Genomic DNA, 23,637 nt, shown 5'->3' on the forward strand with positions numbered 1-23,637 from the left:
TCCACTACACAAAGCCAACTGGTGCGTGCCATCTTTGAACAAATGTGAATAGTGCACGACGAGATTCTCATGCACTGCTGACTTCATCTTGAAAGTGGGACATTATTTTAAAAAGTTTCACGATAATGAGTATTCATGGCATGCAAGTGTTTCACGAGTATGAACCTGCCACAGGACAGTGTGAGGCCTGACACACTGCAAACACATTGCCAACATATAGGAATAGGGCCTGGGTGGGATTGTCGTCGGTGCAGACTCGATGGGCCAAATGGCCTCCTTCTGCTCTGTAGGGATTCTATGATTATTTCTACATCTCAAATTACCATCAAGAAATTGAAATCTTGCATCTTACCGAATTCCGTCAACGCACTATGTTTTCTTCACTTGTGGGCTCCATAAAATCTAATCCCCCTTCTTGCACCCCCCCCCCCCCCCTCCCCCCATCCCCGTGTCAGTGATGAATGTCCTGTTACAGATTTACAGGCCCCAATTTCTCCTCTCACTATCTACCCATAAACAGAAAAGCGTTTTTTTCTTTTTGACTTCCCCCTTTGTCCATGGTGGTGTATCTTCCCCACCCCTTAAATTTGGAGTGTTCCAATCTTCTGTGAATAACTCGGACAGTAAACTCAAGATAAGATGAAATAAAAGGGGCTGGTTCATTTCACACACACACACGGAACGTGGGAAAGGGTTTTTGGAAAGTCCGGCCTATTTTTCATTCATACAAGTAAACAGGGATAAGGGATAGAAAGGGACCCAGGGTCAGACCACAACAACACAATACAATACAACAACAATGAAAGTTATTGTTTCATCTGAGCCCAGAATCCAGAATCAAAGCTCTGATGGCGTTTCTTCAGAGGGTAGGTTGGTTGACTGTTGCAGGGTGATTCGTCTTTCTGGAAGTGAGGGCTTCCGTGAGGAGAGAAGGCCCGTAAGGTTGAATTAGTTTCAAAGGCACCAGTTCCAATGTCCCAGTAGTTCACAATGTAGTTGAGGGTCAGGTGATTGTACCTGGACAGACCTCCTTCTGTTGATATCTGTTCAATGGTGAGATGGTAGACAGCCACAGGTTGCTGTCTGGAGTCCTGTTCCCCTCAGAGATTAAACAATGACTGAAGACAAGATTCAACAATGTATTAATTAGAGGAATCCAGACAGCTCAAGTCTTGGTCATGTGACAGTATTGTTTCAGGTTGGCTAACAAAGCCTGGGTTGAAACCCATTGTGTTTTGGAAAAGGTAATAGTTGGGCCATTAAAATCACATTGGATATTAGGAGTCACAACCATATTTCTGGTGGCCAGAATCCTTCTTTAAAAATGCAAAGGAGCTTTGTGCAGTTCCAGGAAGGGGCTTGAGTGCCTTTTTTAAAGATAAAGAGTCTCTGCCAGGTTGACTCAGTTTAGACTCTGCCAGTCTAACCTTCAGACTCTGAAGGCTAGAAATTCCTCTGGTATGAGAAATGGCTTAGTTAGGGGAAAGCCTTGTCCATTTTGAAAATAAGACTGATTAGTTTACAGGGTAGCCTGGTTGACGTAAATATGTATTTATTTTCTCTTTCAGACTCAACCGGGACAGCCTTATCAGTGGAGTGATAAAACTTGGGATAAGGTCCAAAGGGCGCTGTGAGGAGTAACTTTCAAATTTTGGTTAGACCAGAAAACTAGTGGTGTTGGAATAGCTGCTGACTATACATCCAACCCAAATTCCCTTTCCACTGACTTCAGTGGACATTAATGGAAAGAAACAGAGATATATAGCTGATGACCTGCTACTGTCAATTGTCCATTCCCACCGAGTTGAAACCTATGCCCCATTTTGTTCAAGTCAGGCACCAGAGGGAGCCCAGGGGAAGCCAGATGTTTCCTCTGAACAGCAGGAGAGGGAAATTCAGCAAGAGTCTCCATGACCACACCTTCGGGAGGTCAGTCTCGAAATGATATTGGCAAGGGTCTGGGAGTGCATTTCTCAGCTTCCACTGGCCAAGCTTCTCAACTGGGAATCGTATCTTCGTGGTCAACGGTGAGGGAGGAAAGTAAATACAAAGAATTCCACCCTTAAAAAATAAATGTAGACACAGAGGTTTGGAAATCACAAGTCATTCATTTTAATAGCTGGTAATCTGCCACAAGGCAGTGCAGCAGGGTATATACTCAATCAAGAAAGACATGGTGCAGCCTGATGTGCTACTTCTGGTAAAATCTCTGTTCCTTCTTTGTGTCACTAACAAAAGACATAGCTCTTGTTACAAAAATTTCTCTCTGTTATGTATATTCTTCTTCAATGTGAGCTTTGTAGCTAATTAAATAGTGCAAAACCAATGGCCGGGATTGTCCGGTCTTGCACACCCTGCTACTGTAGAACAGAGAATTTGGCGCTCAGCTAAATCTCCGTTCACAGCAGCAGGACTGGATAACCCCAGCAGCAGATGAGGTCAGAGAATTCCAGTCAATGTGTTGGATTTTCTGGAGTCAATTTTAATTACAACAACAACGTATATTTATATAGCGCCTTTAATGTGACAAAACAACCCAAGGTGCTTCACAGGCGCATTATAAAACAAAACATGACATTACGGATTGTTAGCCCCTGCCTGCATTAGGCCTACACGGAAAATAGGGAACAGAATGTTTACTGTCATCTCTTAAAGAGCTTCAGGCCACAATTAAAGGGATGCGGCTCTTACAATAATCAAGTATATTATTCATGATATAGTATACCATTGACTTACTTGTCATGGTACATACATGTTTAGAATACTTAAGCTACTAAAAGAAAATACTTGGAATTGCCAAGAGAATTAACCAAAACTGGAGGAAGGATTTGAAAATAAATGTCTTTAATTCTCTTAGGAGAACCCACCATGGAAATTGGAAACATCAAGAGGCATGAGAAACATCACACCATAGGCTTTTCCAAGTTCAGAGAGAGCGCTATTTAACTTGTCCTATCTTCCCATTTGGATTTACTGCACACAGACAAAAGTCAGGAGCCCATCTGAAGCCTTCAGAGAGAGACAGAGATAATCTGTTTTATTGTTGGCTATCCTTCATTGGTGAGGTTGATTAAGATCCAGGAGTCTGAAAGATGACTGAATGCTGAGGCTGATAAGGGATGTGCAAACCTTATGGCGTGTAAGGCATTTCTTGTCATGTAGTACGTCTGCTCGCATATTTTCAGTTGGGATCATGACGTGTTCTTTTCGCCCCTCTCGCTTTTCCTCTTCATTTGGTCATCAGTAGGTCCCTAAATGCTGGAACCCTTCCCACAAACCCTGCCGCTGCCATCTGCTTTGCTCTAAGGGGATGGCCTGCCAGGAGTTGACGTCTTCATTGTGGCTTTCAGCACATCCTTGAAACACTTCTTCTCTCCTCCTCTAGTGCACCTGCCCTGACTGAGTTGGGAGAAGACCGGCTTTGGGAGGCTGATATCTGGCATCCAAAATATATCACCAGCCTAATGAAGCTGATGGTTGGTGATCATAGACTCAGTACTTGTGGTGCCTGCGAGGGAGGGGACACAGATGTTGGTGTGTCTCTCCTCCCACATAATGCGTAAGATCTTCTGCAGGCAGCATTGATGGTGCTTTGAGGTATCTCCTATACATTGTCCATGTTTCAGCCATGCACAGTAAGGAAGAGATTATGACCCCGTGGTAGACAGTGAGCTTGGTTGTAGGTTTGATGTATTGATCATTAAACACTCGCTTCTCTGGGGAAGCCAAAACCTGCACCAACATTTTTCAGGCTGAATTTCTGCTGAATTTCTTCATCAATGTCAGCCTTCTGTGGACAATAACTTCCATGCTACTGGAAGTGTTCCATATTTTCCAGGAACTCATCATGAATCCTAATCAATGGGGCTGAGGTTTGTACATTTGAAGTTTGCAGGTGGAGGACTTTGGTCTCCTGAATGTTGAGTGTAAGTCCCTTTTTCTCCTTTGAGCACAGCTATGATAACAGCAGTCTGTGTCTCAATAAACATGAACCTTGGTCTAAGCTGCCAGTGTGGCCCTGAGCTGTTGGATGGCTTTTGCCTGTGCTGCGATGGAAGCTGAACGCTGGTAGAGCTAGTTGTGAAGGAAAAGATAATCATAGCAGCAGTTTGGACAGGATTCAAATCCGGGTCTCAGAGCTGCCAAGCTAGTTATTATTATGTTAGTGTCACAGGACAATATATTAGCACAGAATCACTATTAATAAATAGATATCACACTGAAAATTACAATGAGTATATATAATTAAATTTGCCACATGTGACTTTTAACTATTTAAATTATTTCAATGTGTAAATTATGTAAAATACCTCACCCGGGAATATAGTTATTTTTTCCATACTTCATGGTTGCTCCTCAGGAGAATAGTTTCTGGATTTTGACTTTTCATTCATAGAGTCATAGAATCCCTACAGTGCAGAAGGAGGCCATTCAGCCCATCAACTCTGCACCGGCCACAATCCCACACAGGCCCTATCCCCATAACCCCACATATTTACCCCGCTAATCCCTCTAACCTACGCATCCCGGGACACTATGGGCAATTTAGCATTGCCAATGCACCTAACCCGCACATCTTTGGGCTGTGGGAGGAAACCCAAGCACCCGGAGGAAATCCATGCAGAAACGGGGAGAATGAGAATTTACAAATTGGTACCTTAATAAAAGTGATCGAATTGGGATGGAAATTAGTACACACAGAGAAACAAAATATGGCACCAGAGCAGACTATTCAGGCCAGTGTACCCTTTGCTGACTCTATGAAACAACTGTCTACTTGATGCCTTTTCCTGTAGCCTCTTTTTCAAATATTTATCGATCTCCACTGGCTCGACGTTCCTTCTTACTTCTCCCGTCAGTCTTTTAGTGAGGATCTTAAACTTACTTAATTATTGACCCAGTAGAGTTATTTTTCTACATAATCAAGCTCCTTCACTTCATAATGTTGAATAGCTCTATCAGATCATCTTTCTAACATAGCAGCTGATTCTCCCGGCCCTTACCCCAAATTATCAGGGCCCGACACAGAGCAGCGCCTCATTTTCCTGTCTCTGCTACAAGTTGCTGATGTCCTGACTAATTTCCCTTTGCTGAATGCAACCCATTTGTTGCCATGCACTGTCCCTTTAAAATTGCTGCAAGACTGCACTGGTATAAATCTTAAAGAGCCCTACTGCTCGTCTGTGGCCTGTTTGTCCTCTGCATTGTGAGTTCCAGATGCTATGCAATTAGAGGGGATTTTGGCTGTACCCTCTGCCTCTGGTGCAATTAGTCTCTGAGGGCCTGGGCACAGGAAATCCTGGCATTTCAAGGCACTGGGAAGAGCTGCACACATGGAGTGCAGGGGCAAGGGCTGGAAATGTTACCATCTAATACGTTCTTTAAAATATTTTATTTATTTAATAGAAATTTGTCAGGTGATTGGTTAGCACAACTTCAGAATTTATCACTTCACATAAAGGGTTGATTTTAAAAGGCTAATGTTACCTATCATGCTAAGGATGGGGTTTGGGGGCACACGGAGAGTGGTTGGGGTTAAAATTGCCCCCAAAAGAATGCTGGTTAAGAAAAGCTTTTGCTGTTGTGGAAGTTATTTCCACCTCAATGTAATGTGTGACTTAACTGGTGAAGCCTACCAGCATCCCTGAATATGACTAGGAAAGAAAGATTTGCATTTACGTGGCATCCTCCGGATATCCCAAAGTACTATACAACAAAATTAAATAATGCAAGAAATGCAGAAACCAATTTATCCATAGCAAACTCTCACAAACAGCTATGTGAAAATGACCAGATAAAGATTTCAGTTTTGCTATGTAGATTGAGGGATAGATATTGGCCAGAACACCCTGTGTTCTTCTTCACAATAGTGCCATGGGATCTTTTACAACCTCTTGAGAAAGCAGAAGGAGCCTTTATTAAATTTCTTATCTGAACTTCAACAATGCAGTATATTCCCCCAGAACTACACTGATGCGCCACCCTCATTTTTATGCATAAGTCTCTGGAATGGTAATTGAACGCACAACCTTCTCACTCAGAGGTGAGAATCATAGAATGCCAACAGTGTAGAAAGAGGCCATTCAGGCCATTGAGTTTGCAATGGCTCTCTGACAGAGTATCTTAACCAGGCCCTCTCCTGCACTCTATCCCCATATACCCCCAAACATTTATCATGGCTAATCCAACTAACCTACACATCTTGGGACACTAAGGAGCAATTTACCATGGCCAGTCCACCTAACCTGCACACCTTTGGGCTGCAGGAGGAAACCAGAGCACCGAGAGGAGACCATGCAGATACAGGGGTAGCTTCACATGGACTGTGACCCGAAGCTGGAATCGAATCCAGGTCCCTGGAGCTGTGAGGCACAGTGCTCGGCCTTTTGGCTAAGATCAAGTGTAGTATGGTCGGCAGCCCATGGTCGGCCGCACTTGGTTGAGGTCATTAGGTTGCACTGAAGCTTCATATGTTTCATATGAAGCAATTTTTTAAAGCGGCATCTCGGCCTTTTGGCTAAGATGCAAATGAGCTCGAGTCTTGGAGGAGGAGCCTCCCCCTTCTCCAATCAGCTTGGCTCATGTAGATCAGGCCCAGGACAGGGTGGTTTGGTCGCTCGCCCTGTCTTGTCAGCCTGGATCTGAAATGTCTCAACTTGTTGAGACTCTGAATTGGATTTGATTTGATTGAATAGGAAAAGTATTAAAAAAAAAACAGTGCTAATCACTGTGCCACTGTGCTGCCTTTCCATGAATTCCATTGTATATAGAATTGCTTCATTATATTGTTTGTAATGTCCATCTAGAATTAACAGTACAAATTGCACGATAACGTTGGAATTAATACACAATCCATTATTGAACATGCTCACCTCTAAGTAAGAGCATTTCTTGAACTGTTCATATTAATAGTATGTCACTTATTTTTACACTTAACTTGAGATGATACCAAATGCTATTCTACAAGAGAATTTAAAGAGGCTGTTACCGTATTGGTGAGACATAGTATTTGTGGCTTCAGGGCGTCAAACATCTTAATGTATAAATGACAGTTCATTTTTATAACAAATTAATGTGTTGTCAGCCTTAAAAAATGCTCTTTACAACTCTGGTGAAGCAATAAACATGTTGTCAGATTATTATAAACTACAACCGTAGGCATTCAGTTAACATAAACAACATGCAACATAAATTCCACCCACTTCCATTGCTCTATAAATCCGGTGTGAAATGTTAGATAAAGTATCTCTTTATGGCTATGATTAAGTTGTACCAAAGACCAAATTTGATCTTATTGAACTTGAGGAAGGAACATCGTACTTTGCAATATTAATAGAAGAAAAAATACATTAAAAATAATATAACTCAAACTCATTAGTGTAAACATTTGGTTCTTTATTTTTTCAAATAATTTCAGCTCTTACATGCTAACATACTTTAAATGGTTGAACATCTACTGCGTCAATAAGCTCCAATATGACGCAATTAAAAGGTGACAATAAAAAATAAAGGCTAAATTTTATATACTGTATGATTAATAAGTGATATAATTGCATTTGTATAAAATAGCTTCTGCAAAAAAAACCCTATGGTTATAAAATTATTTCTTTTTAATTTTGTGGAAGACCTTAAACTATATTTTGACTATATACAACCCCCATAAGAATTTTCCAACAAGGTCTCTGTAGAACAGCAGATGTAGCAATCCCTATCTTAACATTTGTTACATGTTTTCAATGTGGTAACAATAACTGATGTATTTGGTATGAAGAAAGATTGAGCCCATGAATATGTTTGAAAGTTTAAGAAGTGGAGGGTGTGGCGCATACAGTGTTCCACAGGTAACTCTCCTTATCAAAACATATCCTGCTTCAGTAGTATGTGCTGTGCTTTTTGGCTTTAGGCTATTGCTGGAATTGTCGAAGCTGGAAAATTCTGGATATTAACCCCTTTGGGTTGCATATTGTCTTTTTTTTATATAAAGCTGGTTCACATATCGCAATGTACAATGTAGAGAATCTTAGTTACATTCAGTAATTTAGCGTGGTCATCGTACGGCACGATGACAAATTGTCACCACTTTTCAAACGGTGCAAGCCTCAGGTGTATTGCAACACTTCCTTTTTGCCATTGCTCTCTTTAATACTCCTGAGCAGGTTTAGAGTGCTTAAAAAGGTTACAGGCAAAGGAGGCAAACATTTTCTCAAACGCTTACTAAAGGAAAACTTTAATAAAGACTATGCTACAATTTGAATGGTGGTGGGGAGGTGTCGATCGTGATGGTAGCAAGATGCAACATTACTCCTGCGGATGCTGGAATCTGGAACAAAAACAGAAAAATGCTGGAAAGTCTCAGCAGGTCTGACAGCATCTGTGGAGAGAGAATAGAGCCAACGTTTCGAGTCTGGGTGACCCTTTGTCAGAGCTCACTGTGGAGTTTTGTTTCAATTAAGTTGACTTTTCAACAAATATTTAGCTGGCATTATAGCTTACAGTGGTTAACACTGCTGCCTCACAGCTCCAGCCACTGGGTTCAATTCCGGGTGACTGTCTGTGTGGAGTTTGCACATTTGCACGGTTTCCTCCGAGTGCTCCGGTTTCCTCCCACAGTCTAAAGATGTGCAGGTTAGGTTGATTGGCCATGCCAAATTGACCCTTAGTGTCAGGGGGATTTGCAGGGTAAATACATAGGGTCACGAGGATGGAGCCTGGGTGGGACTGTTGTTAATGCAGGCTCAATAGGCCGAATAGCCTCCTCTGCACTGGAGGGATTCTATGATTCTATTCAATGATTATAGCTGTAGTCTAGACCGGACTGACACTCCATAAATGTGTAAATTATAATTAAACGTTCTTTTTTAGAAAACTCAACACCTCAAGTAAAACTAAACAAAGGAAATTCTTTGTCGTATTGCCTTTTCGGAAATAAAACCATTATCACCTCACTGCAAAATTAGTCTTATCTCATTTTGTTGCAAGTCTCTACTATTTGAACAGTATGAAGGATCCTATGCTCAGTATTTAATCCTTTATCTTTGTAACTACAGTACTGTGAATCGGAGAATCGGTCTCTGGTTTTATGGGACACAAGGGAGTGAAAAAGCAGTTTAAGTTACTGAAGAAAGGCAATGACTAATTTTGTTTACAAAAGCAGTCATACGGTATATAACAGTGAAGAAATTGAGGTGTGAAGCTTTAGATCAGTGTTAAAATGCAGAGTACCATAAAAGGATAACAGAATGCTCCAGGGATAAGTAATAAAATGAAAGATCATGCACCAATGTTTTCCTATGTCAGTGCTATTAGGTTAAAGGCACCAACTTGTTTCGCTGAAAGGAAACTGAACTTCCATTTGGTGGGAAGCCTTATATGATAAAGTGGCCAACCACTGCTATCAATATTTTCCTAATTACACTTCTTTCTGCATTGTTACTCGGATGCCGCTGAACAATTTCCCCACAGCTTGGTAGAAGGGGTCACAGAAGGTGTGAATGCAAATGGAGTAGACTCGGCTTATGCACTGGATTTCAATCAAATAGCTCTTAATGCAGGGCATCACGGCCCAAATGTGGATGAATGTTATAATTGCAAAGTAAATTCCCCAAATTATTGCTAAAGGTATCCCGAAGAGCGCTGACAGCAGGCGGTAGCACCAGTATTTCGACACGGTGAAGACAGTAAAGCTGGCTTTCCAGACACCATCAAAGCTATGAGTTCCCTCTGGTTCAGCAATCACCTCTTCAAAATCCACCTATGACGGGAGAAATACAGAAGCATTCTGATTAACCTCTGCAGAAAATGCATGAGACTTGTACACAAATTAACCGTTAAAGATATACTGAGTGGCAACAATACTGAACTGCTTATCCTGCATGGATAATATCTAAAAGTGTTGTTCTCCATGAATCAGAAAGGTTGGAATATGTCACATTCACCAACTCATTATTTATGAATTCTACTAAGCAGACAAAATCGCAAACTAACGTCGCTCGCCTGCTTCGCAGCAACACCCACACTTCTCCCTGGTTTCAAATTCTTCTCTAGTGTCTTGCATTCTGGCTGCCTCCAATCATTCATCTTCTGTTTAGAATGTTTTCTTTCAACTTCCTCATCGTTTAATGTCTAAGCTCTACCCTTTCTCAATCCCTTTGGTTACAATTTTAGCTTTTGGCTTCTCTCCATTAGGATTGAGTTTGAAAATGTTAAAAGTTCATTACGCGAATGGTCTTTTCAACAGAAAGGCAGGAAGATGTTCATTCTATCCTCCTGACATCCTCCTTTAGCGTAAATACAGAAAAGAAACTGGTTTTAAAGTTAAGTTAAAGTTTATTTATTAGTCACAAGTAAGGCTTACATTAACACTGCAATGAAGTTACTGCAAAATTCCCCTAGTCGTCACAGTCCGGCGCCTGTTCGGGTCAATGCACCTAACCCGCACGTCTATCAGCATGTGGGAGGAAACCGGAGCACCCGGAGGAAACCCACGCAGACACTGGGTGAACGTGCAAACTCCACACAGACAGTGACCCAATCCTGGAAATCGAACCCGGATCCCTGACACTGTGAGGCAGCAGTGCTAACCACCGTGCTGTCGTGCCGCCCTTAGTTTTAGAGTTTATGGTGAAAATTAGATTGGAAAATATATGTGGTAAACAATGGAATTAGGATACACAATAACCGTAGATAGGTTTAAAGTCGAGAAACTGAGAGAGGTGTCCAAATGAGTCAAATCAGAAATTTTTATGTATATGGTCAAAACAATCAGATAGAATATTTCGTATGATCATTTGGAAGAGCATATATGAGAGCTTGGAAGAATGGTGCTCTGTATTATGAAGCAGGTAAATACACTGAAAATGGCAATTATATCAACACTTGCTATGCAAACACATACATAGTTCCTGATACGCTAAGTTCTGGTTTTTAGATAATGTTACATTCTAATGATAACCAAAACTATAAACATGGGGGAGGGAGGGGGAATTCTCTGGCCGTCCACGCCGGCAGGATTTTCCGGTCCTGCATACAGTGCACCCCCTCCCGCAGGTTTCGTGGTATCGTGGGGTGACATCATTGGGAACTCCCATTGACAGCAGCAGGACCAGAGAATCCCACTGCTATCGAACAGCACGCTGCCTTCCACTGCCGGGAAACACACGGCTGGGATACCGGAGAATTCCCCCGTGGACTAATCTGGATTCCATAGAACTATAGAATCCCTACAGTGCAGAAGGAGGCCATTTGGCCCATTGAGTCTGCACCGACTCTCTGAAAGAGTATCTTACCCACCCTATCGCCTTAACCCTGCGCACTTACCATGGCTAATCCACCTAAACTACACATCTTTGGACACTAAAGGGCAACACATCTTGGGACACTAAGGCGCAATTTAGCATGGCCAATCCACCTATCCTACATATCTTTGGACTGTGGGAGAAAACCAGAGTACTCGATGGAAACCCACATAGACACGAAGAGAACGTGCAAACTCCACACAGTCACCCAAGGCCAGAATCGAACCCTGACACTGCGAGATAGCAGTGTTAACCACTATGCCACCGTACTGCCCATGACTTTTTCACCCCCCCCCAAAGTGCCTGTTGAAAAACTCTATTGCATCGCTCACATGTAACAGCTAGCAATGTACTGTTGTATTGTCCTCTGGGAAAAGCACAACCAATGTGATATCACTGGGGAATAGAAAACATCAGTTATAGAACAGCTTGGCTCTTTAAGGAAATGTGTTACATTCATCCAACAGTCTGATGATTTTCATGTGTGCATGGGGACACACACAGGAAATGGCATTTAAACATTAACTCAAACAGATTATGGCCAATTTGGACTAATTAAACCAAATGGCTTGCACACAATGCAAATAATAATGGCTTGATATTGTTCAGTTATAATCTTCTGATACATCACTGTACTGGGAATACTACAGCTCAAGTACAAAAGATAAATTTTGGTAGTAAGTTTTCAACTGAAAATGATTAGGCAATGAACTGCAAATTTTTGAAGTATTGTAACTCTTGCCTCAATATAATTAGCAACTGCTGTCCATAATATTGACTATGGTTTTCTTTTATGGGTGAATAGTATCAGACAAGAGTAGTGTTTGAGAAATTCTACACATGGCAATGACACAAATGGGCAGTCAATATGTGACATCTGCAAGATGTCAAAGGCATTCTATAAATGCAAGTTATTTATTTCAAACTTGACCGCTTTACAGCTTCATAGATATGGCAAAAAACTGCACAATTTGCTATTTATAACAAAATCATAAGTGCCTTGTTTATTATTTTGCTATGGCCAACAGTGGAAAATTTTACATTTTTACATAGTTTCTAAAAAATATTTACACATCTTGTACATAATAGTGTTTGGCATCTACTTGAATCTGCATAATTATGATGCTTCACAAATGTAGGCAGGAATAAACTTTCTATCTACAGTGGAAACTTAAATTTAGCCTTTTTGAAGAATAGCCACATTCTATCATTTTGTAATGGTGATGGACATATTTATCCACTCTCCGAAGGTAGAGTCGAGACCTCTGCAGCACAAAATAAGGCCATTCGGCCCACTGCACCTTTGCCAGCTCTCTGAAAGACCTGTTACATTAGAACTACTGCAATGTACACTTTTAAAATTTCCTCTTCAAATACTTATTTTTTGAAAGTAAATGAAGATTCTACTTTTCAGTCAGGAAATGCATGTCATAGGAACACAAGACTTCGGAGTAGGATTAGGTCATTCAGCCCTTCAAGCCTAGTCCAGCATTTAATAAGATGATTTGATTGTGTCTCAAATCCACTTTGCCATATGCCTCCTATAACTCTTGACTGCCTTGTCTATCAAAAATCTGACTACCTCTGCCTTGAATAAATTCAATGATCCAGCCTCCACTAACAATTCTTCGAGTGCAAAACCTGTCCTTCTAACCTCTCCCTTTACTTTAGTGATGTTCATAAAATTAAGCCTTCCAGTTGTTAACTTAATTGCTCACTTAAAGGTTACAATTGGCAGAGGGGTGTGAGGTCGTTTATAGACTTTCCTGTCATGGACTTTGGGTTGGAGGCAAGAAGGTGGGTGGGCTATCAAACTCACCACGGGAAATGGCACAACATTCCACTCTTATTTCAACTGTGGTCTATCCAACGATTTATATACGTTTACCATTACCCCAAGCAGCCTTGGCTCAGCAGAGGGACATTGGTTGTGGGTTCAAGCCTGACTTCAGAGTGTTGAACCTATGATCTAGGTTGACTTTGCAATGCAGTGTTAAAATGTGAGAGGTACATTCTTTTAAGTGGCATTTTAAACCAGTGTTGCCCAACAGAAATTGCTGATTAGTCACTGGTAAGGCATTGGTGACGCAAACCAATTTTCGTAGAAAGTGGCTTCCACACACTCATACTTGTACTTCACGTGTATATTAACAATAAATCTACTACTGTTCAGTAACAGAGGCAGTAAAACATGCGCAATAAAAACCCTCACATTCTGCTTTTTTATTTTACCAACAGATGCGCATGAAGGGTTTTTTGTTGCTGTTTTTAGTGACAAATTTATTGAAATGCAGAAAACATATAGCGGAACAAGTTTTAAGCACACACTGTGTGGCTATGAGAATTGAGATCACCTACCCAAGTATTAATCATTTTATTAATCGCTAATGCAATTAGTCACAAATGGATTCCCAAGTAGCCACATGTGGCTAATATATTGAACAAATTTGAACAACCAAGGCCCATCTCCTTGTCTTATCTGGTTATCTATCTCATTGTTTTTATTGTGTGGGATCTTGCTGTGTCCGTTTTGGCTGCCACATTTTCCTCTATCACAATAATAGCCACACTTTAATGCCAATTCATTAGCTGGTAGGTACTTTGGGACCACCTGAAGATGTATAAAGTGCTATCTGAATGCAAATCATTTTGTTTCTCCTTGTGTAAATACACCTGTTAAAAATTAACATTTTGTGCTTTATGTACAGCTGTCAACTTATTCTCCATTCTTAAGATTTCATATCTGAACTTGTAAGCCTCTTCTGCTGATGCTTCTAAACTTCATCATTTCCTCTCATTCTTCCTTTCAAGATATATCGCTTTGTATTTCTCTTTTTCAAATTAAATCTGACTTTTTTTTATCACCACCAGCAGGCTTACATTAACATTTCAATGAAGTTACTGTGAAAATCCCCCAGTCTCCTGCCTACTGGACCAGCTAACCTCTGTGTCTCCATCCTCCTGACATTGTCTACAGTCCTTTTTCATAATCTACCAGACGGAATATTAGCTTCTCCCCTAAAAGTCTGCTGCTTGAATGTTTTCCATTGCTTCTCTGTTGTCTTATCTACGAGTTACTTTTTCTTTCAAATTTACCTGATTCCTTGACTTATTGAGCTGAAAATAATTTCCTCTCCTTTTCAACATTTTTATCTTGAACCTAATAATAACCACTGTTCCTCGATTTTTCCCGCTTTAATTGTTTAGCATCATAATATCTCTTTCATACCATCAAAAAGTATTTTTTTTTGTAGGGCATCTTGTTGGTGTGGCACTGTCGCACTGCCATCATTTTACATAGAATCCCTAGAGTGGAGAAGGAGCCATTTGACCCATTGAGTCTGCATCGATCACAATCCCGCCCAGGCCCTATCCCCATAACCCCATGAATTTACCCTAGCTAATCCCCATGACACAAAGGGGCAAGTTAACACGGCCAATCCACCCAACCTGCATATCTTTGGACTGTGGGAGGAAATCGAAGCACCCAGAGGAAACCCAAGTAGACATGGGGAGAATGTGCAAACTCCATAAGACAGTGGCCCAAGCCAGGAATCGAATCCGGGTCCCTGGTGCTGTGAGGCAGCAGTGCTAACCACTATGCCACTGCGCCACCAATAATTCAGCTCCATTGTAAGTTAGTTGTCCTTCTGAAGACTCCCAACTATGACTGGATAATTGTTCCATAAAATCTCTACAGTGCAGAAGAAGACTATTCAGCCCATTGAGTCTGCACTGACTCTCCCAAAGAGCATCATATCCAGGCCCATTCCCGTAACCCCACATGTTTACCATGGCTAATCCACCTAACCTACACATCTTTGGACACAAAGGGGCAATGTAGCATGGCTAATCCTCATTACTTACACATTTTTGGACACTATGGGGCAATTTAGCATGGTTAATCCATCTAACCTGCACATCTTTGGAGTGTGGGAGTAAACTGGAGCACCTGGAGGAAACTCACGCCCGCATGGGGAGAATGTGCAAACTCCATACTGACAGTCACTCAAAGCAGGAATCAAACCTAGGTCCCTGGCACTGTGAGGCAGCAGTGCTAGGCACTGTGCCACCGTGCCGCCCATTCAGTAAGGTATGTATGTTCTTTTCTTCCCCTGCACTATAAGTCGGGAGCTAGTTTTTTTTTCCCCTGCATAGTAGGATTTCAGCCTGATTTTACCAGTTGTTAATATCTGCTGGCAGCTAAAAATGAATTCCCTTGGCACTAACACTTTCCTCAAAAGCCAACAGGCCAACCACCATCTGCCAACTGTTGAAATATTGACACAGGTTACAAGAGTTGGAAATTGGCTTTAACTCTGCAGGTACTTAGTAATTTTATTTTAAATCAAAGCCTCAGTCTCTCCTCTCAAACATGGTTCAAAGTGGCACAATTCCAAACATGCTCAAATGCCATATGATTCAGCGGGTGGGAGAGTGGGAGGAACAACAAAGAATTTTATTCACTGAACCCAGTTTACATTTATCACTTAGACTTTTGTGCTCTCCTTTTAACTGCCTATGGTGGTTGCAGCCCAAGGAATAAAGTAACCAAAAAGTTGGTGGGTGAATTAAATGCAGAATCCATGCCCATAAGTGTAAGGAACAGTTGCATTTTTTGGCCATCGGTTACGAGTTACTCTGGCCAGAGTAATGTGGCAGTGCAGAAGGAAATACAAATCAAACATGCCAATTAGACATGGCAATACGTTAAATGCCACGTTTGGGTGCCGGTGATTTGGGTAGTAAGTAGAAAATCAGATTCGAATGTTAGTTTATTCAAAATGGTGAAGGATTTTGTTAGCTTTGAACGATTACAGAAGAAAAATGCTAATGTACAGACTCAAGGATAGATTGAGAATGAAAAGCGGCATGTATTTTATTCCAGTTAAGATATTTTTCAAAATCAATATTCGCACACAGCTTTTGCATCCTGTCCTTTTATACTTTCCCCGTCTAACATTAAGAGTAAACCAATGCATTGCCTCAAACATGGTTTGCAGTGAACAGTGTATGCTGATATCATTCGTACTCCTGGTCCATGCTGTTGCTGTAAAGTTTGCAGCTGTATTTTTTAAAAGGTGGAGTGTACTATTTTTATATACACTCAGCTACAAATGCAACACAAATGAAGACAGCTGACAACTTCTACTTGTGGTTGCTTTCACATTTTTATAATAGAAGTTTTAGTGTTTGAGGATTTTTGCTTAAGAGAAGAAATTGTACCTTAAATAGAAAAACAGTTAAAAAATTTTTTTTAAATATTCATTCGTGGGACATGGGTGTCGTTGGCTGGCCAACATTTATTGCCCATCCCTAGTTGCCCTTGTTCGGAGGGCAGTTGAGAGTCAACCACACTGCTGTGGCTCTGGAGTCACATGTAGGCCAGACCAGGTAAGGATGGCAGAGATTTCCTTCCCTAAAGGACATTAGTGAACCAGGTGGGTTTTTCCGACAATCGACAATGGTTTCAAGGTCATCAGTTGATTCTTAATTCCAGATATTTTTTTCATTGAATTCAAATTCCACCATCTGCCATGGCAGGATTCAAACTCGGGTCCCCAGAACATTAGCTGAGTTTCTGGATTAATAGTCCAGCGATAATACCACTAGGCCATCGCCTTCCCTAATACACATAAAATATTGAATATTTTTGTTTTTCATAGAATCGCTACAGTGCAGAGGGAGGCCATTCAGCCCATTAAGTCTGCACTGACTTTCTGACAGCATCTTATCCAGGCCCATCCCCCCTGCCCTATCCCCGTAACCCCACACATATACCCCGCTCACCCCCCCCTAACCTATACATCTTGGGACATTAAGAAACAATTTAGCATGGCCAATCCACCTATCCCGCAGATCTTTGTTTAAGACTGTTACCCTTTTGATCACAGTAAGTGGTTCTCTCAAAAGAAAGCGACATCTTTGGAGACTTAAAAGCACCTTTCTGTTCATCAATGCAATTGTCACGGGTAACTGTATGTGGAAGAATTGCTTTGATACTCCATGCTATCAATTTAATTTTCCTGCCATAAAGATTAATTTCAATACTTTATTGCAATGTTACTATACGCATTCCAAGTGTGGACTTTGGAAGTAACTGGACATCTAACAAGTATAAATATATATAAATGTATGATCCTCTAAACTTTTCCATGTGTTATGTTTCCATTGTGGTTGGAAGTGCGACATATAATTTTGTCTGCAGAGTTTTCATCAGAAAAATGCCAATAAAGATTATTAAATTGCTAATTTACCATCCTCATGCTTCCCACGATTAGAGCTAAAGACACTATACTTTCTATGATGGGGGACAGTCTTCAGTTGATAAACAGATAGCAAAGAAATTCTTTTCCACAGTAGTAGGTGATTACTGAATAATGAGCTTTAACACTATAGTTTCTATACTTTTACTTTTCTTTTATTAAAGTGTAATAAAGTAAATTTAGTGTCAGGTACAATGAAACAATAACACCTGTACTGCATTGATTATGTTATTGCACATGATGACGTGTATATATATATAGTCACGGCTGGGCTGAGTGGGAGAGCTGCAGGGCACACAGAACTAATTGCCAAGTGCAATAGCCGAGGGCTAGGCTGAGTCAGATAAATGCAGTGGGAAGGGTGCAGTGAACCTGGTGCTGTGGTGGGCTTGTGCAGTGGGTTGGGGAGTGGGTGCAGGGAATGGGTGCAGGGGGGTGCAGGAGGATGGCGATGGGGGATGGGGATTGGGTGCAGGGGGGTGGGTGCAGGGGATGGGTGCAGTGGGTTGGGGAGTGGGTGCAGGGGGATGGGTGCAGTGGGTTGGGGGGTGGGTGCAGGGAGATGGTGAGTGGGTGCAGGGGGTTGGGGATGGGTGCTGGGGCTGGGGAGCGGGTGCAGTTGGTTGGGGATGGGTGCCAGGAGCTGGGGAGTGGGTGCAGGGAGATGGGAAGTGGGTGCAGTGGGTTGAGGATGAGTGCAGTGGGTTGAGGAGTGGGTGCAGGGGATGGGTGCAGGGTGATGGGGATGGGTGCAGTGGGAGTGATGCAGTGGGTGCAGGGGGTGGGTGCAGGGGGTGGGTGCAGAGGAATGGGTGCAGGCGGTTTGGATGGGTGCTGGGAGTTGGGGACTATGTGCAGGGGGGTGTGGATGGGTGCAGAGGGGTGGTGCAGAGGGGTGGGTGCAGGAGGAGTGATGCAGTGGGTACAGAGGGGTGGGCGCAGGGGGTGGGTGCAGTGAGTCAGGGCCAGGGTGGGTACAGTGGGCTGGTAAAGATCTAATTTAAAGTTAAGTGCTGTCCACAAGGCTCTTTCCAGCAGTCTCGGGGCACCCCTGGTTTTTCACAGTGCTCACAGAGCAGGTTCTTGTCGGAAGCTGGAATCAGTGAGCATTTCACGGTTGATTTGTTGCTGAATCAATTGCATGTTTATTTTCACTGCCCTGTGACGGGTTTACACTGGGATCCCTCCCTGGTGCCTAAGTTTAACCTCGCACCACAGTGGGTAAAAGCCCTGAACCCTCTCTCGGGGGGACAGGGAGAGGGGAAACAATAACACTTCCAGAGGGATTTCCCAATACAGAGTTAGGATTTGTGTTAGGAATTACCCTGTCCATACTGCCTTCTGTCCATACTGCCTTCTGTAACAAATGCTTAACTTAAACTCTTGCACAAGCTTCAACTTTGACAGATCTCTCTCCCTTACCTTAACCACATCATCGTTCAGATGTTTGGGATCCCTGTCGATCAAGTCGATCTCTTTGGTGTGAACATCAGGCACGTATTTCTCGTTCATCTTTTCATCTTCCATCTTATTATTTGGTTTGTAAATATTCCCGTGGTCTCTGATGGTCGTTGGGTATAAAAATCCCTGGGAAAGGTGAACACAGTTTCTTCTTAAAACAAACTGAGAGCCGCTCCGACATAAAACGCTGAAGGTAGCCGCCGCCTGATGCCGAAGCGGAACTTTTTGGAGCCTGATCGCATTTAAAGGGAAAAGTAGAGCGGCACCACACCCCTGTCAGCCTGGGCTGGCGGCAGCGGCTCCATTCCCCAAGCGGCAGCAGGGGGCAGCACAGGGACCACAGGGACACAGTGAGAGGGACTCCAGCACTGAGATATCTACTGGGAAATCTCTCACTGAGAGACTCCAGCAGAGCACTGAGCTATCTACTGGGAAACCTCTCACTGAGAGATCCAGCAGAGCACTGAGCTATCTACTGGGAAATCTCTCACTGAGAGACTCCAGCAGAGCACTGAGATATCTACTGGGAAACCTCTCACTGAGAGACTCCAGCTGAGCACTGAGATATCTACTGGGAAACCTCTTACTTTGAGGCTCCAGCAGAGCACTGAGCTATTTACCGGGAAACCTCTCACTGAGAGGCTCCAGCAGAGCACTGAGATATCTACTGGGAAATCTCTAATTGAGAGACTCCAGCAGAGCACTGAGATATCTACTGGTAAACCTCTCACCGAGAGGCTCCAGCAGAGCACTGAGCTATCTACTGGGAAACCTCTCACTGAGAGGCTCCAGCAGAGCACTGAGATATCTACTGGGAAACCTCTCACTGAGAGACACAATGACACAGCCCAGCACTGAGATATCTATTGGGGAATCTGTCACTGAGAGACACAATGAGGGACTCCAGCACTGAGATATCTACGGGGGAATCTCTCACCGAGAAAATCCAGCAGAGCACTGAGATATCTGCTGGGAAACCTTTCACTGAGACTCCAGCAGAGCACTGAGATATCTACTGGAAAACCTCTCACTGAGACTCCAGCAGAGCACTGAGATATCTACTGGTAAACCTCTCACTGAGAGACACAGTGACACAGCCCAGCTCTGAGATATCTACTGGAGAATCTCACTGAGAGACTCCAGCAGAACACTCAGATAGCTAATGGAGAATCTCTCACTGAGAGATTCCAGCAGAGCACTGAGACATCTGCTGGGAAACCTCTCACTGAGAGACTCCAGCAGAACACTGAGATATCTACTGGGAAACCTCTCTGAGAGACTCCAGCAGATCACTAAGATATCTACTGGGAAACCTTTCACTGAGACTCCAGCAGAGCACTGAGATATCTACTGGGGAATTTCTCACTGAGAAACACAATGACACAGCAGCCCACTCTGAGATATCTACTGGGAAACCTCTCACTGAGAAACTCCAGCAGAGCACTGAGATATCTATTGGAAAACCTCTCACTGAGACTCCAGCAGAGCACTGAGATATCTACTGGGAAATCTGTGAGGGACTCCAGCACTGGGATATCTACTGAGAAACCTCTCTCTGAGAGGCTCCAGCAGAGCATTGAGCTATCTATTGGGAAATCTCTCACTGAGAGGCTCCAGCAGAGCACTGAAATATCTACTGGAAAACCTCTCACTGAGAGGCTCCAGCAGAGCATTGAGCTATCTACTGGGAAATCTCTCACTGGGAGACACAAAGACACAGCCCAGCACTAAGATATCTACTGGGAAATCTGTCACTGACAGATACAGTGAGGGACTCCAGCACTGAGATATCTACTGGGAAATCTCTCACTGAGAGACACAGTGAGACAGTCCAGCACTGAACTATTTATTAGGAAATCTCTCACTAAGAGACACAGTGTGGGACTCCAGCAGAACCCTACAACCATTTACTGGGGAAATTCCCCCACCTCCCAAGGGATCCAGTGAACAAATCCAGGCTCCCATTCCGAGTAAAATAGCGGAGTGATCTGCTGGGTAATCTTCCTTGAGGGAAAGCTAATGAGTCCAGGAGCCGCAGTCTAAACACAGCGCAGGAACAATCTGCTGGCGATTCTCCCAGTACAGCCTCACTCCCCCCCAGTCACCGGCTGTTCGGAAGAGTTGTGTTCAGCCTTCCACCGGCATCTCCGATTCCCAATCTCCCAAAAGTTATTACAAAAAAAAACAGAAAATGCAGGATTAATACATCAGCACAGGTTTGGGGATTCAATGAGCGGCAGCGGGAATGTTAACAGGAAAGGGATATGATTGGGGAGCTTCTTCTGGTGGGGTCTGTGAGTTTAGATGTGTACAGTGTGGTGCAGAATGGCCCCAGTACCGGCTCACTGAGCGTTGTCCCCTTGCCTTGCCCCATGCTGGGTGCAAACCAGTGCTCTATATTACCACTCGTCTGTCTGAGAGATACTGTGCATCTCTGATTTTTTAAAGTCGGGATAGATAAAGTCGACTTAATTAAGGCCATAAATAGTGAAATACAAAAATACACAACCCTCCTGCCCGGGGAGTCTAGAACACAGGCTCACAGTCCCACTCTCACAAGATAAGGGGTCGTCAATTTAAGATTGAGATGAAGAGACATTTCTTCATTAAAAGTCCAGTCAATCTTTGTGGAATTGTCTACCCTGTTGTGAACCTGTCTTTGAGTCTATTAGAAAGAGATGGATGTAACCATGGGACAAAATGGGAACGTTGAGGCTGATGTTAGATCAGCCATGATCTCAAAGCTGGATCATATTGAAGGGCCGAATGGCCTACACCTACTTCTGAAGTTCTCAAGCCCTGATTTTTTTTAAAAACTACTTCTGCTCCACGAAGAGTAGAAAAAAAACACTCCCGGATATTAATCCGGCTCACTAACTTTCAAGGAGTTCCACTGGTTTGCAAGTTTTAAAAAAATCCAATTTGTTTAAAGAAAAATCTCGAATTTTTTTTAAAAGCCCTATTTTTTATTAATACTTGGCAGAATATTTTGCTTCCCAAAGCACCAGCTATCCTGCAGTGTCTGCTCACTATCACTTACCTTCACAATGGGCAAGAGGCGCAACTTGCAAAGCCAGCTCCCTCCCCCGGCTATAACTGATTCCTTCGCTGCTATCCTTGCACGCCTTACACTACACCCTCATTCTTTGCAAGCTCCGGTCTGATTCAGTCTCCAATCGTCGTTACAAATGAGGCGGATGCGTCCCTTCCTTACCTCAAAGTCTCCGGTCTTGTCACCAGACATATCTCCCCGAACAACGGGACGTTCTCAGCAAGTCTGCCGCAAGCCTTCGGCCGATGTATTCGTACCCTTGCGGAAGGAAGATAATAATGTTGAATTAGGTAGTGAGCGCTGGGCTTTTGTGGCGGATAGCCAGTTCCCCTGGGCTGTGTAGGGAGCTCGGAGTTTGGAGTGCACCGCTTCTCAATGCAAGGAAGACCAGGATCCCAGTGACAGCGGGAAATAGGGAATTGCATGCACACACATACACACACATACATGCATAGGCGGTGAATCATAGCAGGGCTGCGGGACCTGGCCATGGGTTAATGCCACTGAGTGAGAGGAAGGTGAAATCAAGGAAAACAACATCAGAGAGCTGGAGAATGTGTGAGGTGGAGGGTTTGAATACACAAGCAGAAAGGACAGGGCAAAACTTGGCGTATTGGTGCAAAAAGGGCAGAAATAACTCCGACAAAGTAGTGACGAAAGTTTAACGGATTGCTTGCATGTCAATACAAGTGCAATTGGGAGAAAGCTAATGCAGTAATAGTGAGAGATGAAATTTAGTTTTCAGCAAATAGGAATGAACATGTGAACAGGGAGTGAGTGGGGATTTGCTTATGACATATTTACCAAGATACATAGAATCTCTACAGTGCAGAAGGAGGCCATTCGGCCCATCGCGTCTGCACCGACAACAATACCGCCCAGGCCCTATCCCCATAACCCCACGTATTTACCCTGCTAATCCCCTGACACTAAGGGGCAATTTAGCATTGCCAATCAACCTAACCCGCACATCTTTGAACTGTGGGAGGAAACCGGAGCACCCGGAGGAAACCCACGCAGACACGGAGAAAACCCACGCAGACACGGAGAAAACGTGGGAACGCCACACAGAGTCACCCGAGGTTGGAATTGAACCCGGGTCCCTGGTGCTGTGCCAGCAGTGCTAACCACTGTGCCACCATGCCACCCTTGCCGCCCTTCGTGCAAAGTAATCAAATGAGCAAAACTGGTGGGGTTTAATTGTATTATTAATTTAAGTTTATTTATTCGTGTCACAAGTAGGCTTACATTAACACTGCAATGAAGTTACTGTGAAAATCCCCTCGTCGTCACACTCCGGCGCCTGTTCGGGTACACTGAGGGAGAATTTAGCAAGGCCAATGCACCGAACCAGCATGTCTTTCGGGCTGTGGGAGGAAACTGGAGGACCATAGGAAACACATGCAGACATGAAGAACCTGGTCCTGGCACTGTGAGGTAGCAGTGCCAACCACTGTCCCACCATGCCACCCTATTAATAATAGGACTCCACAAAAGTCTTCTTTACCTGCACCTCAATTGTCCTGATTTGTCCTGTTTTGTACTACAGTGGCAAAGATGAGGC

General features: G+C 43.2%; 1 protein-coding gene across 3 annotated transcripts; it reads right to left on the reverse strand.

Annotated features, from left to right (window-relative positions):
- Positions 1-7,376: 7,376 nt before the first annotated feature.
- On the reverse strand, positions 7,377-22,666 carry cav1 (caveolin 1). Of its 3 annotated transcripts, XM_078219879.1 has the most exons (4): positions 22,521-22,666; positions 22,236-22,331; positions 18,983-19,147; positions 7,377-9,751 (listed from the first exon to the last, which is right to left on the reverse strand). In XM_078219879.1, exons 2-4 carry the CDS (start codon positions 22,263-22,265, stop codon positions 9,410-9,412), a joined length of 537 nt encoding a protein of 178 aa, XP_078076005.1. In that variant the 5' UTR covers positions 22,266-22,331; positions 22,521-22,666; the 3' UTR covers positions 7,377-9,409. The 3 variants fall into 3 exon arrangements, with proteins under 3 accessions (XP_078076005.1, XP_078076004.1, XP_078076006.1); XM_078219878.1 differs by lacking the exon at positions 22,521-22,666 and having other exon boundaries at positions 22,236-22,413; XM_078219880.1 differs by lacking the exon at positions 22,521-22,666 and having other exon boundaries at positions 22,062-22,271.
- Between the last annotated feature and the right edge of the window lie 971 nt (positions 22,667-23,637).

The sequence above is a fragment of the Mustelus asterias genome, chromosome 9 (genome assembly GCF_964213995.1).
Source record: "Mustelus asterias chromosome 9, sMusAst1.hap1.1, whole genome shotgun sequence".
NCBI classification, from domain to species: domain Eukaryota; kingdom Metazoa; phylum Chordata; class Chondrichthyes; order Carcharhiniformes; family Triakidae; genus Mustelus; species Mustelus asterias.